This window comes from Schistocerca gregaria, chromosome 3 (assembly GCF_023897955.1).
Source record: "Schistocerca gregaria isolate iqSchGreg1 chromosome 3, iqSchGreg1.2, whole genome shotgun sequence".
Classification (NCBI taxonomy): domain Eukaryota; kingdom Metazoa; phylum Arthropoda; class Insecta; order Orthoptera; family Acrididae; genus Schistocerca; species Schistocerca gregaria.
Genome location: NC_064922.1, coordinates 235,908,202 through 235,930,168, shown reverse-complemented (window position 1 = coordinate 235,930,168; position 21,967 = coordinate 235,908,202). Strand labels below are relative to the sequence as shown.

The 21,967-nt window shown below is 39.1% G+C and overlaps 1 protein-coding gene across 1 annotated transcript in view; it reads left to right on the top strand.

Annotated features, from left to right (window-relative positions):
• LOC126354689 (uncharacterized) overlaps window positions 1–12,140 on the top strand; it is a 59,059-nt gene extending 46,919 nt beyond the window's left edge. The window contains exon 4 of the mRNA XM_050004497.1: window positions 11,789–12,140. Within this exon, the coding sequence (XP_049860454.1) occupies window positions 11,789–12,008 (220 nt within the window). The 3' untranslated portion in view covers window positions 12,009–12,140. The remainder of the gene's footprint in view (window positions 1–11,788) is intronic.
• The last annotated feature ends 9,827 nt before the right edge of the window (window positions 12,141–21,967 follow it).

Sequence of the window (21,967 nt, the reverse complement as noted above, 5' to 3'; positions counted from 1 at the left end):
TCAGCGGATGCAATTCTGTGAATGATTCCAACAACAACAGGAAGCCAACGATGATTTCATGAACACCATAATATGGTCAGATGAAGCAACATTCAGTCATGAAGTGTCTTCAATATGCACAGTGCCTCCATTGGTGTGAGGTTAACCCACACATCACCCACGACTGTCGATATCAAGTTTACTATGATATCAACGTCTGGGCCGGAATATTGGGCAACAGGTGTTTGGGCCGTTGCATGTTGTCTGACCATCTGACTGCATGAAGGCATAATGCATTCCTCTCAGACTATCTGCCTGATGCACTAGAAGATGTTCCACTACATGTTCAACAGAGGATATGGTTCCAACATGATGGTGCACCTCCACACTCTGGAATTAATGTGTGACAGTATTTAGACAGAACATTTCCAGGGAAATGGCTCAGTCGTGGAGGTTCAATTGTATGGTCACTGTGTCCACCTGACCTAAATCCCCTGGATTTCTTCCTGTGGGGACACATGAAGAAGCACCTGTACTCTATTACTCAGTTGAATGTGGTAGAACTGGTAGCACATGTTCATGCTGCTCTTGTTACTGTGGACACAGCTTTGCTGTGTAGAGTCCAGAGCTGTATGATTCAGTGGGTTGCGCATATTTTGGATGTGCAGGGAGGTCGCTTTGAACATCTGTTGTTCTGAGGACAATGTGTTCTGTTGTGAAGGTCACGTGGTCATTAATACGGGCATTATTATTGTCATTGGTTGCTAATGTGCAACATCTTTAGTATAAATGACAAATAGATGTGTTATTGTACTGCACTGTCATCTGTAGCATCTCAAAATTGGTATTGTTTTTGTAGTTATTCTATCCTGTGGCAGGTCATTTGGTTCCACTGTCTATTTCTTATTTGTCTAACCATGTATTTATTTTCAGCATTACAAAATGTTTTGAATTTAGGATACACGTGACCTAAAAAAATGGTGTGTATTACAGTATGAAATGTCAGAATGAAATTAGCAAATAAAAAATACGTGCCCTAATCCAGTATCAAACCCTCAACTTCCTGCATGCTATCCCAAAACTATCCGCTGCACCAACTGTACAGCATAACTGATATGTGCTGACAGAGTTAGTTACAATACATGTTGTTACAGTGTTGCCAGATTGCCACTCTTTAACATTTTTTTTCTGCTGGATGTACTCACCAGGCGAAATTTTGTGAGAGACTTTTTTATTGCTGGCATGTGAGGAGTCGTACTGCAATGCCTGAGTGCGTGAATTTCACTTCACCCTGTATAAGAAAAAACTGCGCTATGAATTTTTCATTCAGAAACAGTATTTGAGTGTTGTTTGTTTGTGAGAGGATAGTATTATGAAGCAGAAACATCTACAAGCATGTGTTGGGATTCAACAGTGGCGGGTGCAGGATCATGGCCTAACAGGACTGCAGTTTATTGTGCCACAGATACTGCTGCTCACAATGGTTGGCATCCCCTGAGCATCACATGCAGCTTGGACAGCATGATAAATATGTGGTGAAAGAACACCACACTGAATGCAGGAAATATATACATAGAGCTGGTTAAAAGACCAACTGATTTAAGTCACCACATGGGGTCCAAGTTGAGAGGGGCCCACACATGCCAGGTTTATATACAGAAGGTACCAGAATTATTAGCAACTACTTGCAGATCCATTATGAGAGGCTTGCCCAAATGCATGCACATTTTGTATTCAGCCCATATCACAAACTGACACAGTTGAATGTGGGTGAGGAAAAGGGTATTTGACTGGGGGAGAGGGTGGGCGGGGGGGGGGGGGGGGGTTGAGGAATAGGGCTTGTGTGGGAAGGTGTTCTTGAACCGGTCCTGCATATACAGTTTATGGAGGTTCATGTGCTAGCTGCACAACAACTGGCTATGAAGGAAAGATGTGAAAGACAGCCGATGTAGTCAAGCAGCCCACCGACATGAATCACAGTGCAGACATCCATCATCTTGGCTGCTAACAACTGCTAGCATATGGATGGACCCTGGGCATTTTTTTAACTCCCAATGGAGCAGAGTTATAATATATATTCTGTTTCCTTTGTTTTAAGTGCTTTCACTACACTTCCGGTGTAGGGCGTCCATTTTATTTTCATTGAAAAAGGGGACATTTAAAATAAATTACAGAAAAGCCTGGGACAATGAAGAAAAAAAAATGGGACATACATATTGTATTGACTAAATTTAATACACATACAAGTTTACCTTTACAACTTGCATGCAGATGATCCCAAATCACTTTTTACAATTATTCTGCCACACTATCACTGTACTTTTCACTTTTATGTACTTTATCAAGAAGTGCACTTTCGTTTGAAATTGTATCATAAAAGTCAGTACACGATACACCATTAAAGTGTGTTTTGTCAATGAGCAAGGCCCTCACTGTTTCAACTTTCATTCTGTTTTTTTCATCTGACCAAAAGGAGTTCACTAATGGAAACACATGTTCCACGGCAGCATTTGACCCAGGAATTGCCTGACAAAACTCCACCAAATGAATCGTGTTTATCATATTAATGTTTTTGCTTTTGAAATAAGCAAATATTTTACACCACGTTGCACTAACAATTTCTTTGTCTCCTTCTTCACTTTTTATGAAGTTCTGTGCACATGAAAATTCATTTAACAGTCATCTGCATCAACAGGAAAATTTGGTACAATACTTTTAACAAAAACACAACAGTCCTGAATATCCTTCCACTGTAGCTGCTCCTTTTCAGTATTAACCCAGTCAAATGCTTTAAAAGGTGTGAGAAATGGTAAAGGCCATTCTTTAATATACACAATACAAGAGTCATAGAATATGTCAGCATAAATATGAAATTGTTCTACAGTAATTTCCCCCTCTTCTTCCAGCTTTCTTAGAGTCTCATGTACAAAGTATGTGAGAAATCTTTCAGATTTTGTACATTGTAATTTGCCCAATAATTTGTTTGTTTCTCGATAAACTTCCACTATTGTGATTTCTTGTTTCTCAATACATTTAATTGTTGTGGAGAAAGGTTTTAGCTGGCTAACAAGAAAATGTAGAAGAACAATAGACACAGAGTTATCAAAGAATTGTTTAAGGATAACAGGACACTTATCAAGGAAAATGAAATATGATTTCAAAGCAGGAAATATCTCTACAATTATTTACATTGCTAGTAGCAGAGATAGCCACCTTGTCTTGCTGTGCCCAAGTACAGTTTTGTATTCAGTTTCAGTAAACTTACAGAATGACTTCAGAGATTCAACCATTACTGTATATATGTGGAAATGCTGGTAGATTTTGTTTACAATTAATTGGCAGTTGGTGGGTAGGCAATCTGAGCCAGTTTATAAGGAATTGTGCACCACATGTGCTGGACAGCCAACACCTGCTATATTATTCACTGTGTTCTGTTGCAGTTAAAAATTGGTGCTAGTGTTGTCTGCAGAAACTGCAGTCACCTTTCCCTCAAGATCATATTCCTTTAAAACATCCAGCACATAATTCTGAAGCAAATCTGAAGTTTCTCCAGCTAAATTAAGCAATTTGAGCACTTTCACTGTGACGCCATTTTCAGGCTGAAAATACCTGATAAAGTGAGGAACCAACTTCAAATCCAGATGATTCGATGTATCAATCATTACAGAAATAAATCAAGCACTTTTCAGTTCATTTAAAACCTGCTGAGCTGCATACGGTGCAATAACATTTGAAGTTATTGCATTACATTTTGTATGTCCACATGTGAATTTAGGATTGAAAAGTTTTTTAACAACTGCTGTAGTACAGTCCATTGACTTAAAGCTATGGTTATGCATTGCACTGTGGTATGCAAACGTAGTTTCTTGTGCTGTCAACTGCCTATCCATTTCTGTTACTGATTTTAAGTTTACATAGTAGTCACTCACGCATTTATTTGCTCTTTTCATTTGATCACTCATGCGATGTTTCTTCATCTTAATGTGATTCACAATGTCAAACCTTCCACCATGATCAATAGCAAATTTTGATCTGCACAACATACATTCTACAATTTCTCCACTACCAGTGATAAAAGGAAACTCACTTTTTATATTGCTGTTAAAATTACACTTTCATTTTGGCATAATGAAACAGTGATTGCACAGTGCAAAACATTAACAGTATGGTGACAAAAACCAGAGAGCAAGTATGAGTGGTGTAGAGTATCTCTGGACCGAAAGGATGGATTCATTGGATTGATTTAGAAGAGAAGAATCTTTGTTGTTATTCATAACCTACAGTGCGTTTAAAATTACTTGCAATTTTTGACAGTTTGGTACATATTTGGGGTATGCTGAAAGTCATCACACGCTTCCTAGTGTATATAATTGTGCAGTTAATAGCAAGTCAAACAACCAGTAGTAAAATACTCTATCCAAGCGGAACCATAAGATAACGGGACATTTGAGCGCCCCCAAAAATACTTTCAGGACAGCGGGACATTTTGGTAAAAAACGGGACTGTCCCAGGAAAAACAGGACGAATTGACACCCTATTCCAGTGATAATGGATGGCTGACCTGAGACTTGCTTATCAACAACATTCATCCTCCTGTTCCTGAATGATCTCACAACTTAACACACTTTAATATCACTTAGTGCATTGGGAATAGAGTCATGTGTGGTGCTGGTTTCAGCCAGTGCAGCCCTTGTTTCGTGGCCTAGGCTGGTGCAGAATAATATGGCTGGTAGGTGCATAGTCTGTAGATCCGCAGAATAATATGACTGGTAGGTTCATAGTCTGTAGATCAAACAGTGGGGATAGTGCTGGTGTTGGGGGTTGCACGCAGGCTGTCAGCATGCTGAAGGGGAAATGATGATTGAAGGAGAGGAAATGCCATTCTAAACAGAAGCCTGCACTCATATTTTTTTTGTAAATATTAAACAGAGCTTCTCCACACTCACACTTGCATGATAACCATCAAAAAATATCTACTGCTGCCTCTGCTATTGTTAGTATCCAAAAATAATTACACTGAAAATACAACAAAAGCAGCAATTTATTTTCTTCTGACTTGTTAACCATTTGTAAATTTCAGAGAAGCTTCATGAGAGGTGAATTCTGAGTAAAACTTAAATTTCTCTTATTGTGATGTTACAATTGGCTTCTTTTGCCAAAACACTGTATAGTTTACACAATGTCATCTCACTAACATACTGTGTAGATACAACTGAGAGTGAGTTCTGAAACAGTGGTTTATTAAGTGATGGAACTGAGGACAAGTAAGGTCAACAGCTTATGAAAAAGCACATCATCAGTACAAAAATGAACGTGTAATGTCTTCACTTAAATTGTTCCAAAACTCACAGTATTTCGTGTCACCAGTTTTGATGGCCCTTAAAAATTATATTCTTTCAAGTCTGTATTTAGTGGAATAACATAGTAGCTAATGTAGTCTCCCATAATAATCACATGGCAAAATATTCTCATCTTTTTGTGCTATCATTTGCCAAAATCTCGTTTTGATATCTCAAACCATTTATATGAAGAATGTTGTGAATATTTCATATTGTATTTATTACTGGCACCCAAGACTGCAAATGAGTGTGCTACATAACAACAGTTGTCTCAAGGCTGATGACAGAAACAGATCCCCACCCTAATCTGATGAAAAATTCAATAACTTACCTAAATTTCATATGCAGAAATGTATTACATAATTTGAACCAAACATAAAATCATAGTGACACCTATTTTTCTTAGAAAACCTTTTTCTAATTTCATGCGGTGTCTTAGTTAAATGCAAATATCACAATAACTATGACCATTAACGACATGATGGGCATGTCACCATTCGGCTGACATACACTCCTAGAAATGGAAAAAAGAACACATTGACACCGGTGTGTCAGACCCACCATACTTGCTCCGGACACTGCAAGAGGGCTGTACAAGCAATGATCACACGCACGGCACAGCGGACACACCAGGAACCGCGGTGTTGGCCGTCGAATGGCGCTAGCTGCGCAGCATTTGTGCACCGCCGCCGTCAGTGTCAGCCAGTTTGCCGTGGCATACGGAGCTCCATTGCAGTCTTTAACACTGGTAGCATGCCACGACAGCGTGGACGTGAACCGTATGTGCAGTTGACGGACTTTGAGCGAGGGCGTATAGTGGGCATGCGGGAGGCTGGGTGGACGTACCGCCGAATTGCTCAACACGTGAGGCGTGAGGTCTCCCCAGTACATCGATGTTGTCGCCAGCGGTCGGCGGAAGGTGCACGTGCCCGTCGACCTGGGACCGGACTGCAACGATGCACGGATGCACGCCAAGACCGTAGGATCCAACACAGTGCCGTAGGGGACCGCACCGCCACTTCCCAGCAAATTAGGGACACTGTTGATCCTGGGGTATCGGCGAGGACCATTCGCAACCGTCTCCATGAAGCTGGGCTACGGTCCCGCACACCGTTAGGCCGTCTTCCGCTCACGCCCCAACATCATGCAGCCCGCCTCCAGTGGTGTCGCGACAGGCGTGAATGGAGGGACGAATGGAGACGTGTCGTCTTCAGCGATGAGAGTCGCTTCTGCCTTGGTGCCAATGATGGTCGTATGCATGTTTGGCGCCGTGCAGGTGAGCGCCACAATCAGGACTGCATACGACCGAGGCACACAGGGCCAACACCCGGCATCATGGTGTGGGGAGCGATCTCCTACACTGGCCGTACACCTCTGGTGATCGTCGAGGGGACACTGAATAGTGCACGGTACATCCAAACCGTCATCGAACCCATCGTTCTACCATTCCTAGACCGGCAAGGGAACTTGCTGTTCCAACAGGACAATGCACGTCCGCATGTATCCCGTGCCACCCAACGTGCTGTAGAAGGTGTAAGTCAACTACCCTGGCCAGCAAGATCTCCGGATCTGTCCCCCATTGAGCTTGTTTGGGACTGGATGAAGCGTCGTCTCACGCGGTCTGCACGTCCAGCATGAACGCTGGTCCAACTGAGGCGCCAGGTGGAAATGGCATGGCAAGCAGTTCCACAGGATTACATCCAGCATCTCTACGATTGTCTCCATGGGAGAATAGCAGCCTGTATTGCTGCGAAAGGTGGATATACACTTTACAAGTGCCGACATTGTGCATGCTCTGTTGCCTGTGTCTATGTGCCTGTGGTTCTGTCAGTGTGATCATGTGATGTATCTGACCCCAGGAATGTGTCAATAAAGTTTCCCCTTCCTGGGACAATGAATTCACGGTGTTCTTATTTCAATTTCCAGGAGTGTATAAAGCTATAAATGACACAAAAATGATTTTTTTTACTGAATAGTTTCTGTAAAACAGTTTTAGAAAGATTGCATAGCATGTGCCTTGATTCTGCCAGCCCAGTGTGTAGCTAACCAGCAAAAGTGGACAAAATCAGCCTCCTCCTCTGAATAACTGAATGAATGTGCCCATCACTTTGGATGAAAATTGGTCACTGCTCATCAGCCACTGTGTTCTGAATGGACACTAAACAGACCAGCCCATCTTCTTCACTAGATTTTGTGTCTTATAGCAAACCATTGTGCCAGCCTGGGACTTTTCCAGTTCACTGAGCTGCATGCTGAGGTTACTTGCTGGGCCGGTCTGTTGCCTCTGCTACATTACATCCAGCATTCGTCTATGGAACTCTGTTTTCATTCTCATCTGTTTTGTTTAAAGTATCTACCTGTAAACCCCCAATGCTTTAAAAAATTGAATTCCCATGTACACTGATGAGCCAAAACATTATGACCACGTGCTTAACAGCTTGTTTGGCCATCTTTGGAATGAAATTCATCACTGGTTCTGCCTATCAAAGATCTGACAATTTGTTAGTAGATTTGTGGAGGTATGCAGCATTAGATGTCTATGTATAGGTCAAGTAATTCATGTAAATAATGGCTTGCTGGTTTGTGAACTTGGCGATGGTGCCTGATAGCGACCAAGATGGGCTCCACAGGATTCACATCAGGTGAATTTGGTCATTGAGACATCAGCATGAGTTCACTATAATGCTCCTCAAACTACTGTAACACACTGCTGGCTCTAAGACATAGACAGCTAAACTGCTAAAGGATGACATCGCCATAAGGGGAGAGATCAAACATTAAGAGATGCAAGTGGTTCGCAGCTGTCAACAATGCTTTGATTACTACTGCAGGTCCCATGCAAGTGCAGGAGAATGTCTCCCATAGCATAATACTGCTCCCACCAACCTGTGCCCATGATGCAGTGCACACTTTGAACCGCCATTCATTTCAATTATGGTGTTAGTCGCGACGCCCATTGACCTAGTGTAGCAAAAATGTGATTCACCGGAAGAGCCAACACATTTCCATTGATTGACAGTCAAACGCTGATTGTGCCATGCTCACTGCAATCATAGCTAACAATGTCATTGGGTCAATATGTGAACCCTTAGAGGTGGTCTGATGCGGAGCTCCATGTTCAACAATGTATAATAAACAGTGTGCTCCAAAACACTTGTGCGTGCACCAGCATTGTACTCTTTGACCAGAGATGCCACAGAGCATCATCTATCCTTCTTTACAGGACAGACAAACCTCAAAAACCCCAGATTCTGTAAAGAATCATGCATGTCCAACCATTTAGCACCCAATGGTAGTTTCACTGTCCTTCTTCCTCATTCTGCAGATGCTCATGATAGTAGCACACGAACATTCAACCAGCTTCACCATTTTTTAAATACTTGTTCACCGCTTCTGTGTAATAATAATCTGCCCTTTGACAAAAATCAAACAATGGAAAATCTAGGATGGAATGTAACAATATAATGCAGATGCTGAGTCACAAATAGGCACAACAAATATTTTTGACAAAGGCCTTGCTGTCTGAGAGCTTATTTGTGACAGTCTTTTACCTGTGCCTACCTGTGACTCAGCAATTCTGTTGTGTGGTAAGAAGCAACTTTCCTTTTCATAATATTGCCCTTTGTCAGTCGCTTATCTCAATGGGTTTGCACGCCATATCTTCACTAGGGTGATCTCCCATCCATGTCCACTTCTGTTTCTATGCCATGTGCCTAAAATGTCAGCAGGTGGCACCCAATATCGCAGTGGGCAGTGGTCATAATGTTTTTTTTTTCTGATGAATATATAACACAGCTTCAAATGTTTGATTACTTTACAAATGAGTTGAAGAGTTAAATATTTGACTTTAAGTTTGTATGCAAGAAAAAGTTTAAATTATGCTTAAAGTTTGTTGGAACTTGCCAAGTGCTCTCATTATCAAACACTGGTTGAATATAAACTGTGATGAAGTCATATCTCCTGCACTATTTCAGACAATGAAATAATTTTGTATGTCTATACAGCGGTATGTGTTGCTTTGTCTGCAAACCATGTTATGAATAGCATTAGTAGTAAGGAAGTAATATATTAAAACATCATGTCTGTGGGTGCTATTTTACATTTTACTGCATTAACAGTGAAAATGTAGTGAGTAGTAAACTACTTTCTATTTTCCTTTCATCACTTTGTGGGGGTTGGGTGTGTGTGTTTGTATTGTGGGGGGGGGGGGGGGGGGGGGTATGTCAAGATGTTCAAGTTGTCAGCGAGAAAAGTTTGAAAAAAAGGTTTGAAAATTGTAAAATATAATGTACTTGTAAAATTTGTGGGAAGTTGCTAGTGCTCTCATTCTCAATTACTGGATGAATAAAGTCCTCAAGATGAACACAGAGCATGTAACTGAAATATTTATCTTACTGTGAAAAACATGTAAGGTAAGATTATACCTCTTAATGAGTAGATTATGATGGAATTTTAATTTTTTAATTTGATTAATAATTAAATAAAATATTGAAAATAAAATTTTTGTTGAACCCTGGAAGCCATTATTTAGGCAACATACAATAGGCACTGGCTTACAGGATAGCTGTTTAATAATACAGATACATGGGGAGATTGCATACACTTTCAGTGAATTTTTGAGCTTTATTTCTCAAAAATACCATTTATAAAATCATTAGGCAGTATATGCACTGTTGACTTACATGTGTGTGTTTAATTCCTATAAGTAATCAGAATATTGTTAGTGAACAGTGTTCCTTAAGACAGAATAAAAAAATCTGCACTTCGAATATTAAAACCCAGCTTGGATAGCATGTTATTTAGTTCTGCATCTGTGATGGGTATATTGTTTAGAAAGAAAAATCTCAGTGTGAGAGATATATGTAACCTAAGCTTTCGAAAATTTCATAATGGATGTCATAAACTAAGTTTTGATCCTCACTTTTGTCATCTGTTTAATGTCACCATCATCATTTAGTGTTCTTATCAAGGAAGCAAATAAGGAACAGATAGTTAAAAAATAGCTTGTGCTAGTTTGAAGTAAGAATAAGTTGTATTTTTCTACTGTGTACTGTACGTAGTTGAATGAATATTTTAGTTTTCTGTTGACAGCTCATTTAAGTTTGATTATTACCTCAAGAAAGGGTCCTTGTCTTTAACATTAAGCAGGCACAAATGCATTAAAAATGAGACATCTTTCAATTTCATCATGAACTAAATCTATGTTTCCATAATACGAGCCCATAAATCATACCCTTTGCGCCATCTGAAAAAATCATATGACCTTCTGAACATCAAAATATGGCTCTAAATTCTCAGTTCTATTTCCTTCTTGTTATACTACTGAGTACCAGTAACAGATTTTTTGTTGGAAGTCCATTTAGTTAACATTACATCATCGTATGTAGGCCTATTCATTTTATAATGAGCAAAAATTTTACAAAGAAAAAGGAAATTATATGATTCATTTTGGAGGCTCTTTTTATTCGCTTTCAACAAGTTACAGTACCCATTCCTATTCAATCACCAATAACAAGTACAGAATGTATACATTCTTGCAATAATACTTTTTGATATCTAAGTAGTTCAAATCAAAAATAGACTGGCATGATGAAAGACATTTCATTCTTAAGAAAGGATTTGCTGACAACCATAATTTAAGAATTCATTGGCAGTTAGCGGGAATGACTCATAGTCTCCAGATAACTTTTAGGACTTTGTAGACAGACATAAGGTCGCCATAGTAATGTACATTGTCTGGAGCAGTGAAAAAGATGACTAGAGCCCATAGTGTATCGGGCTGTTGAGCCGAAAGACTGGTGGACTGGCTTGCTAGACCATTGTCTCTGATATGGCACATTGTACTGCGTCCACCAGCTTAGCACTCCAGGAGGGTTAGCACATGGCCCTTTTTGGTAAGTGAGCAACAGATGGGCTGAGTGGGCTGAAAGCAACATCCTGCATAACTCTGCTTGGGACTACAAACCACCCACAGTGAGTTATGACTGACCATTGATTTCACACTTGTTGGTCACAAAAAGTGAATTATGTACATTTTCACAGTTATCAACTGTTCAAGAATCCCAAACATATGTGAATATGTTTGCAAACAGTTAAAAAGATATTGAGAATGGATCTCAATTAAAAAATTATCCTGAGTATACATAATTCAAAACTGCACTAATGAATTTTTTATTAACTCTTTGAAAACAATGATGCACTATGGTAGGTAATTACTCATTCATGCATACAAACTTCTTTGATAAGTTGGAAATTATTCTTGAATATTGACACACTTTTTATCATTGAGGGAGGAAGGGACAACAGATAGAGCTGATAGAAAATTTTCAATAATTTAATGAAACAATAAAAAATATAAGGTTTAAGAGGCATAAAATGAAGACCAAAGGCCAAATTGTTGACACAACACATAATGATATAATAATAATAATGTATCAGAATTTTCTTCAGCATATATTTTCCTGTTTCAGATTGAGCAGAATCTGGCAGACATTGTTGGCATGTAAGATTTATGTGGCAGTTGGTTGTGTCACTGCTTTTGTCTTGTGGTTGATCGCCTTTGCTGGAGCCATCACTGGGCTAAGAGCCTGCTGCTGTGACGGAAGCACCCAAACAACAGAGTGCTGTTGTAGCAGTCTGTTCATGTCGTGTAAGCCTACACCAAATGAACCATTTCTAGTATGCTTCTGAATTTAAAAAAAATTATATACAGTTGGACAAATAATGAAATACTCTACAATTTACATTAAATTATTATTTTGCAATGAAAGAATAATACATTGGGCAAAAATAAATTGAACATATGAATGTCTGAAAATGGCACCCTTGTGTAAGAATGTACATTTTACAATATTATTCATTTTGAAAATAACAAACTGTTCTCAGAGCTAAACATTTCTAAAAATAAAAGTGTGTTTTATTCCCTTTGCAATCTCATGCTGAGATCTAATGAAATGACACAACAAATGAATTCTGGCATTATGTACTCCATATCGTCCCATTACTTTAGAGATGAAGCAATATTTCAAATGACATGCCAAACTCCATTTATAACATGTTTCAGAAGTTTTTAAATAGCATGTAATAGTTGCTATTAAGGGCACTTCATTCTTTACCATTTTATCAGTTACTGAGCAAGGTGGTTTAGTGGTCTAGATACTGAATTTGCATTCTATAAGAATGATATTCAAAACCTCTGTCCACCTATCCACATCCGTTTTCCATAGTTTCCCCTCTACACACATAACTGGTTTCCCCTCTACACACATAATGTGATGGGCTTTGTAGGCTCCTAGTTCTTTTGTTGAAAAGGGAATGACACATTCATCCATTCGTCCTTCTCTCTGTACGGACAGGACCTTAACGTTAACATTCATCTTATGTTTTTAAATAACACCCTTCACATCCCAAATTACCTGTCACAAAACAACAGAAACAATCCTTGATTTTTTAAGACTTTGAGTAAAAAGGTGCAGCACTGAGTTGGCTGCCTTGTGCTGAAACTGTTACAATGATATGAGATCTCTTCAAAATTATTATCAAGACTGAACTGTTTATATATGAATATTAAAAACTGCTATTCATTTCTCATTCATTTTAAATGATACTATTTTTCATTGAATACTTAATAACCAACAAGTTTCATTTTAACTGAAGTAATATCAGCATTATACAGTTGGTAGTGGACCTTTCACCACTAAAGTAACATATGATTTTGAAGGATTGTGACTGGAATGCTAAAGGTTAGGAGAAATTTAATGTCTGTGCAAATTTAGAGTAGGTAGACATGCAAATTACACAGGCCAACAATGGAAAAACTTTTTTGCTGAAAATACCTTATTCTTATGTTTTAGGGTGGTAAATCCAAATATGATACTTAAAAAACTGTATTGCCCACCATCTCTTCACATTTTGCAGTTAAATTTATTAAATTAAGTGATTTCTTAAAGAATTTAACAGCTTTTATGTAGTTAAAATAATTTAAAAAGCAAGTGTAATGAATGTAGATGACATTGTTAGCACTGCTGAAAAACATTTGCTAGCAAAAAGGTCAATTTTATTTTTTTGTTAACAGATGGTGTTTTGTTTACTGTCAACCTAAACTTACATTCCCGTTTCCTGTACCTGTGCTCAGTACAATGTGTAATCGTGGTTGCCAAAACTCTGCTGACAGTTTTTGTTATATTTGTGGTGAATTTGTCATTAAAAAATACCAAAAAAACATTACAGACTTTGTGAAAAGATTTATCTATCATACTTTGGATCTAAACATAGTGATAAAGATAAATATTGAGCGCCACATAAGGTATGTTATGTGTGTGTTTTTTGATGCTTGCTACTTTTGCACTGGTGATATTACTGGTCATAATTCGAAAAACAAGAAGGTAATATGCTACCCTAACCTCTTGTTCACCATATGACCAGTAGGGCATGGTGTATATTTGCCGGTTCCTGAACCACCAGATGATCTAAATTCTATTCCAACAGAAGTATTTTCTATGTACAGTCTGATTTAGATGAACCAGATGATGATGAATTCCATTGTAATACAGAAATTCTAGAGCCCAAATTGTTTACTCAGACCAAACTTAACAATTTGGTTAGGGATCTGGAGTTAACAAAAGAAAAAGCTTAATTTCTTGGCTCTAGATTACAAAAAAAGAACTTATGGCAGATGGAACCAGCTTATACATGTATAGAAAGAGAGAGCAGCTATTTTCCAAGTTTTTTCAACAAGAAGGTGATTTAGTGTACTGCTCAGACATTCCCATTCTGATGAATGAGTTTGGTATTGAATACAAAAAGGAAGACTGGAGCCTGTTTATTGATTCATCCAAAACTAGTTTAAAGGCTGTTTTATTACACAATGGTAACATGTATGCATCTATACGTGTTGGACATTCTGTACATATGAATGAAAGCTATGAAAGCCTAGAAATAGTTCTAAATAAAATAGGCTATTCTGCTCATGGTTGGACGATATGTGGCAATCTAAAAGTAACATGCATGATCCTTGATCACCATAGTGGCTTTACCAAATTTACATGTTTCTTGTCTGAATGGGACAGTAGGGCTAGGGATCAACACTGGTGCAGGGAGTCTTTAAAACATTGTGAGAAGAACATTCTACACAAAAACCTTGTAGATCCAAAAAACTTACTCCTACCACTTCTACATTTAAAGTTTGGTCTAATGAAACAGTTTGTAAGGGCTTTGCCTAAAGATGAACAATGTTTTAAGTATCTCTGCCAAAAGTTTCCACTCCTTTCAGAAGCTAAACTAAAAGAAGGCCTCTTTGTCGGACCTGACATTAGAAAATTGATGTTTGATGTTAACTTTGTACGCAAAATTACTTTAAATGAGAAAGAAGCATGGGTATAATTCAAGCAAGTCGTTACAAAGTTCTTAGGACATGAAAAAGACCCGGAATATCTTCCTATTATAGCTACAATGTTAAAGAAGTTTAAAACTTAAGAATGTTTATTGAGCCTGAAAGTTCACTTTTTGAACAGTAACCTTGATTACTTCCTGGTCAATATGGGAGAAGTTCACTTTTTGAACAGTAACCTTGATTGCTTCCTGGTCAATATGAGAGATATTAGTGAGGAGCAAGGAGAGCATTTTCATTAGGACATTAAAGTGATGGAAAAACAATATGAAGACTGCTGGAACACGAACATTATGGAGGACTACTGTTGGTAACTTCACTGGGAAGTTCAACAAGCGACTCATCATAGAAAAAGCTACACAAGAAACTTCAAAGAAAAAAGAGAAAGAAAATACAAACCAATTCCAGCTGACAGGTGAAACCTCTTAACACACATCATTGTTTTAAGTAGCTTACTGTAAATACAAACCATGCTTATGTTGTAGAAAAGCATTTCATTAATTTTCCAGTTAACTGTATAACATAGGATTTTTATACTATATGATAAAAAGCATATGGCTCAAAAATTTTGGGTGATACAAAAAAACTAAGGCTAGATTTGGATTCAGCTCATAAAAATCTATAAAGATCAGCTATCAAAGTAAAAACAGTTTTAAAAAAATTTCATTTGCCTGTGTTATTTATCCCTTCTCCTACTGTAGTTTCCTAGCTGTTGGGAGAATATTCTGAACACAAAATTACTGATACTACTCCTGAACAAGTACTAGTATTTACCAGAATTCCCTGTGTATGTGTAGTGACACTTATATACTTTATATACTTCCTGTATTATTTGTACCAAGTCACGTATGCAGTAGGTAACATTTCAGTGCTGTCTGCCATAACTATAGAACTAGTATCTAACTTAGTGCTTTATATATGTCCAGTTCTGCTATATCACTTCTGCAGTATATCAGTCATGTGCAATACGTGCACGCAAGAATAACTGAAAGCAGAAGGTATGCACCATTCCCAAAAAATCAAACACTTTATGTTTGAACCAGAAATTACCTGGAGCATCATTAAATGAAAAATAATGTTTTTTAAAAAGCCATTTTTTCCATAATTATGGCAGATACCATAGGACACTGAAACCATAGCCAAAAATTCAATGTAGCTTATATGCAGTAACATTATCAGTGTTTAATCGCCCTGGAATCTTTTTATGTAATTGTATTAGACACACAAAGCTATATGTAAACAAGCATATTAGAAGAGGTAATTACAATATATTTATATTACATATTATTTTTTTATAATTTCTACTAAAAACACAAACAAATGTGAAACTTCCTGGCAGATTAAAAATGTGTGTCAGACCGAGACTCGAACTTGGGAACTTTGCCTTTTGCAGGCTAGAGCTCTACCATCTGAGCTACCCAAATATGACTCATGACCCATCCTCACAGATTCAATTCTACCTTCCATACTTCACAGGAGCACTTCTGAGAACCTTGCACAACTAGCACCCCTAGAAGAATGGATATTGCAGAGACATGGCTTAGCCACAGCTGCTGAGCTTTTGTGAAGTTTGGAAGGTATGAGATGAGGTACTGGCAGAACTGAAGCTGTGAGAACAGGTCGTGAGTCATGTTTGGATACCTCAGATACTAGAGCACTTGCCCACAAAAGACAAAGGTCCCGAGCTCGAGTGTTGGTCCGACACACAGTTTTAATCTGCTACAAAGTTTCACATAAGTGCACACTCTGCTGCAGAGTGAAAAATCTCATTCTGGAAACAAACAGATATATTTGCCACCAAGCTCATTCACACTGATTCACTTAGACAGGACAAACTCCACTACTTTTTCCAAGGATTGCTTCACCAGTGTGCTATGTACCTGAAGGTAAATTAGGAGAAAAACAACCAGCAGAAACATTACTAACTAAAAACACACATTTTAACCACTGGACATTGTGTTTGCATATGGACTACTGTCACCCCCCCTTCCCCCCGCGCCATGAACCATGGACCTTGCCATTGGTGGGGAGGCTTGTGTGCCTCAGCGATACAGATAGACGTACCGTAGGTGCAACCCCAATGGAGGGGTATCTGTTGAGAGGCCAGAAAAACATGTGGTTCCTGAAGAGGGAGCAGTAGCCTTTGCAGTAGTTGCAGGGATAACAGTCTGGATGATTGACTGTCTGGCCTTGTAACACTAACCAAAGCGGCCTTGCTGTGCTGGTACTGCGAACCGCTGAAAGCAAGGGGAAACTACAGCCATAATTTTTCCCGAGGGCATGCAACATTCCTGTATGGTTAAATGATGATGGTGTCCTCTTGGGTAAAATATTCCAGTGCTAAAATAGTCCCCCATTTGGATCTCAGGGTGGGGACTACTCAGGAGGATGTTGTTATCAGGAGAAATAAAACTGGCGTCCTATTGGTCGGAGCGTGGAATGTCAGATCCCTGAATTGGGCAGGTGGATTAGAAAATTTAAAAAGAGAAATGGATAGGTTAAAGTTAGATATAGTGGGAATTAGTGAAGTTTAGTGGCAGGTGGAACAAGACTTCTGGTCAGGTGAATACAGGGTTCTAAATACAAAATCAAATAGGGGTAATGCAGGAGTAGGTTTAATAATGAATAGGAAAATAGGAATGCGGGTAAGCTACTACAAACAGCATAGTGAACGCATTATTGTGGCCAAGATAGATACGAAGCCCACATCTACCACAGTAGTACAAGTTTATATGCCAACTAGCTCCACAGACGATGAAGAGATTGATGAAATGTATGATGAGATAAAAGAAATTATTCAGATAGTGAAGGGGTATTGAAAGTTTAATAGCTATGGATGACTGGAATTTGATAGTAGGAAAAGGAAGAGAGAGAAACGTAGTAGGTGAATATGGAATGGAGGTAAGGAATGAAAGAGGAAGCCACCTGGTAGAATTTTGCACAGAGCATAACTTAATCATAGTTAACACTTGGTTCAAGAATCATGAAAGAAGGTTGTATACATGGAAGAAGCCTGGAGATACTCGAAGGTTTCAGATAGATTATATAATGGTAAGACAGAGATTTAGGAACCAGGTTTTAAATTATAAGACATTTCCAGGGGCAGATGTGGACTCTGACCATAATCCATTGGTTATGAACTGTAGATCATAACTGAAGAAACTGCAAAAAGCTGGGAAATTCAGGAAATGGGACCTGGATAAACTTACAGAACCCGAGATTGTAGAGTTTCAGGCAGAGCATTAGAGAACGATTGACAAGAATGGGGGAAAGAAATACAGTAGAAGAAGAATGGGTAGCTTTGAGATATGAAATAGTGAAGGCAGCAGAGGATCAAGTAGGTAAAAAGACAAGGGCTAATGGAAATCCTTGGGTAACAGAAGAGATATTGAATGTAACTGATGAAAGGAGAAAATACAAAAATGCAGTAAATGAAGCAGGCAAAAAGGAGATCAACAGGAAGTGCAAAATGACTAGAGGACAAATGTAAGGATGTAGAGGCATATATCACTAGGGGTGATATAGATACTGCCTACAGGAAAATTAAAGAGACCTGTGGAGAAAAGAGAACCACTTGCATGAATATCAAGCGCTCAGATGGAAACCCAGTTCTAAGCAAAGAAGGGAAAGCAGAAAAGGTGGAAGGAGTATACTGATGGTCTATACAAGGGTGATGTTCTTGAGGATAGTATTATGGAAGTGGAAGACGATGTAGGTGAAGATGAAATGGGAGATATGATACTGCGTGAAGAGTTTGACAGAGCACTGAAAGATCTAAGTCAAAACCAGGCCCCGGGAGTAGACAACATTCCATTAGAACTACTGACAGCCTTGCATGAGCTAACCCTGACAAAACTCTACCATCTGGTGAGCAAAATGTATGGTACAGGCGAAATACCCTCATACTTCAAGAAGAATATAATAATTCCAATCCCAATGAAGGCAGGTGTTGACAGATGTGAAAATTACTGAACTATCAGTTTAATAAGCCGCAGCTGCAAAATACTAACACGAATTCCTTACAGATGAATGGAAAAACTGGTAGAAACTGACCTCAGGGAAGATCAGTTTGGATTCCATAGAAATGTTGGAACATGTGAGGCAATACTGACCTTATGACTTATCTTAGAAAATAGATTAATGAAAGGCAATCCTACGTTTCTAGCATTTGTAGACTTAGAGAAAGCTATTGACAATGTTGACTTGAATACTCTCTTTCAAATTCTGAAGGTGCCAGGGGTAAAATACAGGGAGCAAAAGGCCATTTACAATTTGCACAGAAATCAGGCGGCAGTTATGATAGTCAAGGGACATGAAAGGGTGGTTGGGAAGGGAGTGAGACAGGGTTGTAGCCCAGCCCTGGTATTATTCAATCTGTATATTGAGCAAGCAGTAAAGGAAACAAAAGAAAAATTTGCAGAATGAATTAAAATACATGGAGAAAAAATAAAAACTTTGAGGTTTGCCAATGACATTGTAATTCTGTCAGAGACAATAAAGGACTAGGAAGAGCAGCTGAATGGAATGGACAGTGTCTTGAAAGGCAGATATAAGATGAAAATGAACAAAAGCAAAATGAGGGTAATGGAATGTAGTCGAATTAAGTTGGTGATGCTGAGGGAATTAGATTAGGAAATGAGACACTTAAGGAGTTTTCCCATTTGGGGAGCAACATAACTGATGATGGTTGAAGTAGAGAGGATATAAAATGTAGTCTGGCAATGGCAAATGAAGCATTTCTGAAGAAGAGAAATTTGTTAACATCGAATATAGACTTAAGTGTCAGGAAGTCGTTTCTGAAAGTATTTGTATGTAGTGTAGCCATGTATGGAAGTGAAATGTGGACGATAAATAGTTTAGATAAGATGAGAATAGTAGCTTTCAAAATGTGGTGCTACAGAAGAATGCTGAAGATTAGATGGGTAGATCACAAAACTAATGAGGAGGTATTGAATGGAACTGGGGAGAAGAGAAATTTGTGGCACAACTTGACTAGAAGAAGGACATATTCTGAGGCATCAAAGGATCACCAATTTAGTATTGGAGGGCAGCATAGAGGGTAAAAATCATAGAGGGAGACCAAGAGATGAATACGATTTCGTAGACTTTCCCGGCGTAATAACTGCTGATATTCTTCACGGGTTTGCAGCCGGATCATTTCGTCCTCCAGACACAATATTTCGGCGGACCAGCTGGCCGCCATCCTCAGGTGAGTTAATGCTGGTGCACTGCCTCGCCGGAACTGAGTTCCAGCCACAACGACGGAAACCTTTATACACCACAAACCGTTCACCGCGCATGCGCGAGAAGATAGCGCCTCCTGGCGGTAAGAAGACACGCAGCGCGCCGGTGGAGAAAGACGGCGGAAACGATAAATCGCATCAGGAAGGATCCAAAGATCGAAAAGAAGAACGTTTTTGTTTAATGTCCGACAACATCGGATTCCATATTTTGCTTAGAGGAAAACCTCTATCCCTGTTAATAATATTGCTTGCTAATCTGATTTCAATAGATTCTTTAAGAATACATTCCCAATAGCGAGAAGCAGGAGAGATCAATTGTGTCCTGTCGTACATCATTCTGTGTCCCTCGTTAAGGCAATGTTCCGCCACTGCAGATTTCTCGGGCTGGAGCAACCGAGTGTGCCGATGATGTTCCACACACCGGTCCTTAATCGTTCGAATAGTCTGACCAATGTACTTCTTTCCACAGTGACACGGGATTTCATATACACCGGGTTTCCTCAAACCCAAATTATCCTTAACTGAGCCGAGAAGGGCTCTAGTCTTGGCCACCGGCGTAAAAACACTTTTAATATCATATCTCCTTAGAATTCTTGAAATTTTAGATGATATACTTCCCGCAAAGGGTAAATAAGCAACAGCTACAAAAGTATCCTCTATAGGCTCGCGTGACGGACCAAACTGAAGAGCACGGCATATTTGTTGTTCCGTATATCCATTCTGTTTGAAAACAGTTTTCAAATGGTCAAGTTCTTCTTTCAAATGTTCCTCGTCAGAAATGGCATAAGCTCTTTTTACCAAAGTCCGCAAAACTCCACTACGTTGGTGTGGTGGATGACAGCTGGTCGCATGAAGATAACGGTCAGTATGAGTAGGTTTCCGATACACACTGTGTCCGAAAGTCCCATCGTCCTTTCTTTCAACCAAAACATCAAGAAATGGAAGTTTGCCATCACTTTCAATTTCCATGGTAAACTGAATGCTCGGATGTAGACAATTAAAGTGATCCAAAAAACGATTCAAGGCATCAATTCCATGCGGCCAAACCATAAAAATGTCATCAACATATCTGAAAAAACACTTAGGTTTAAGAAACGAAGTTTTGAGTGCCATGTCCTCAAAGTCTTCCATAAAAAGGTTAGCGACTATGGGGGAGAGGGGACTCCCCATAGCCACTCCGTCAGTTTGCTCAAAATATACATCATTAAAAAGGAAATACGTCGAAGTCAACACATGACGACATAACTTGGTGGTTTCTTCATCTAATTTCTCACTGATTAGTGACAGGGACTCTTCAAGAGGAACCCGAGTAAAAAGAGAAATAACATCAAAGCTGACAAGCAAGTCAGAAGGACCAGAGTATAATGATTTTAATCGTCGAATGAAGTCAGACGAATTAGATATGTGATGTTCACATTTTCCCACATATGGCCTGAGGACCGAAGCTAAATATTTGGCCAAATTATAGGTAGGGGCGCCCAAGTTGCTGACAATGGGACGCAGAGGAATACCACTCTTATGTATTTTGGGTAAACCATACAATCTCGGAGGAACCGCCGCACCAGGATGAAGTTTCTTGATGACATCACTAGGTAAAGAGCTCTTCTTTAAAAGTGAGAGAGTCTTTCGTTTTATACAATCCGTGGGATCATTTTTGATTTTCCGATAGGCCGATTCCTGTAGCAAAAGATCCATTTTGGCAACATAATCCTCACGTGCGAGAATAACCGTGGCATTGCCTTTATCAGCCGGAAGAATGATTAGATCCCGATTTTCTCTCAGAGACCGAATAGCAGCCCTTTCACAAGATGGAATATTATTCCTTGGAGGTGGAGTTCGACGAAGTTTATAGGCAACCTCCTGCCTGATCTCTTCTGCCCTGTCCTCAGGAAGGCGGGCCACAGCTTGTTCTACAGCACAAATAAAATCCGTAATAGGAGTCCTCTTGGGAGTAGGTGCGAAATTTAACCCTTTTTTCAAAACAGATAATGTAGCATCATCAAATTCCTGAGTCGTAA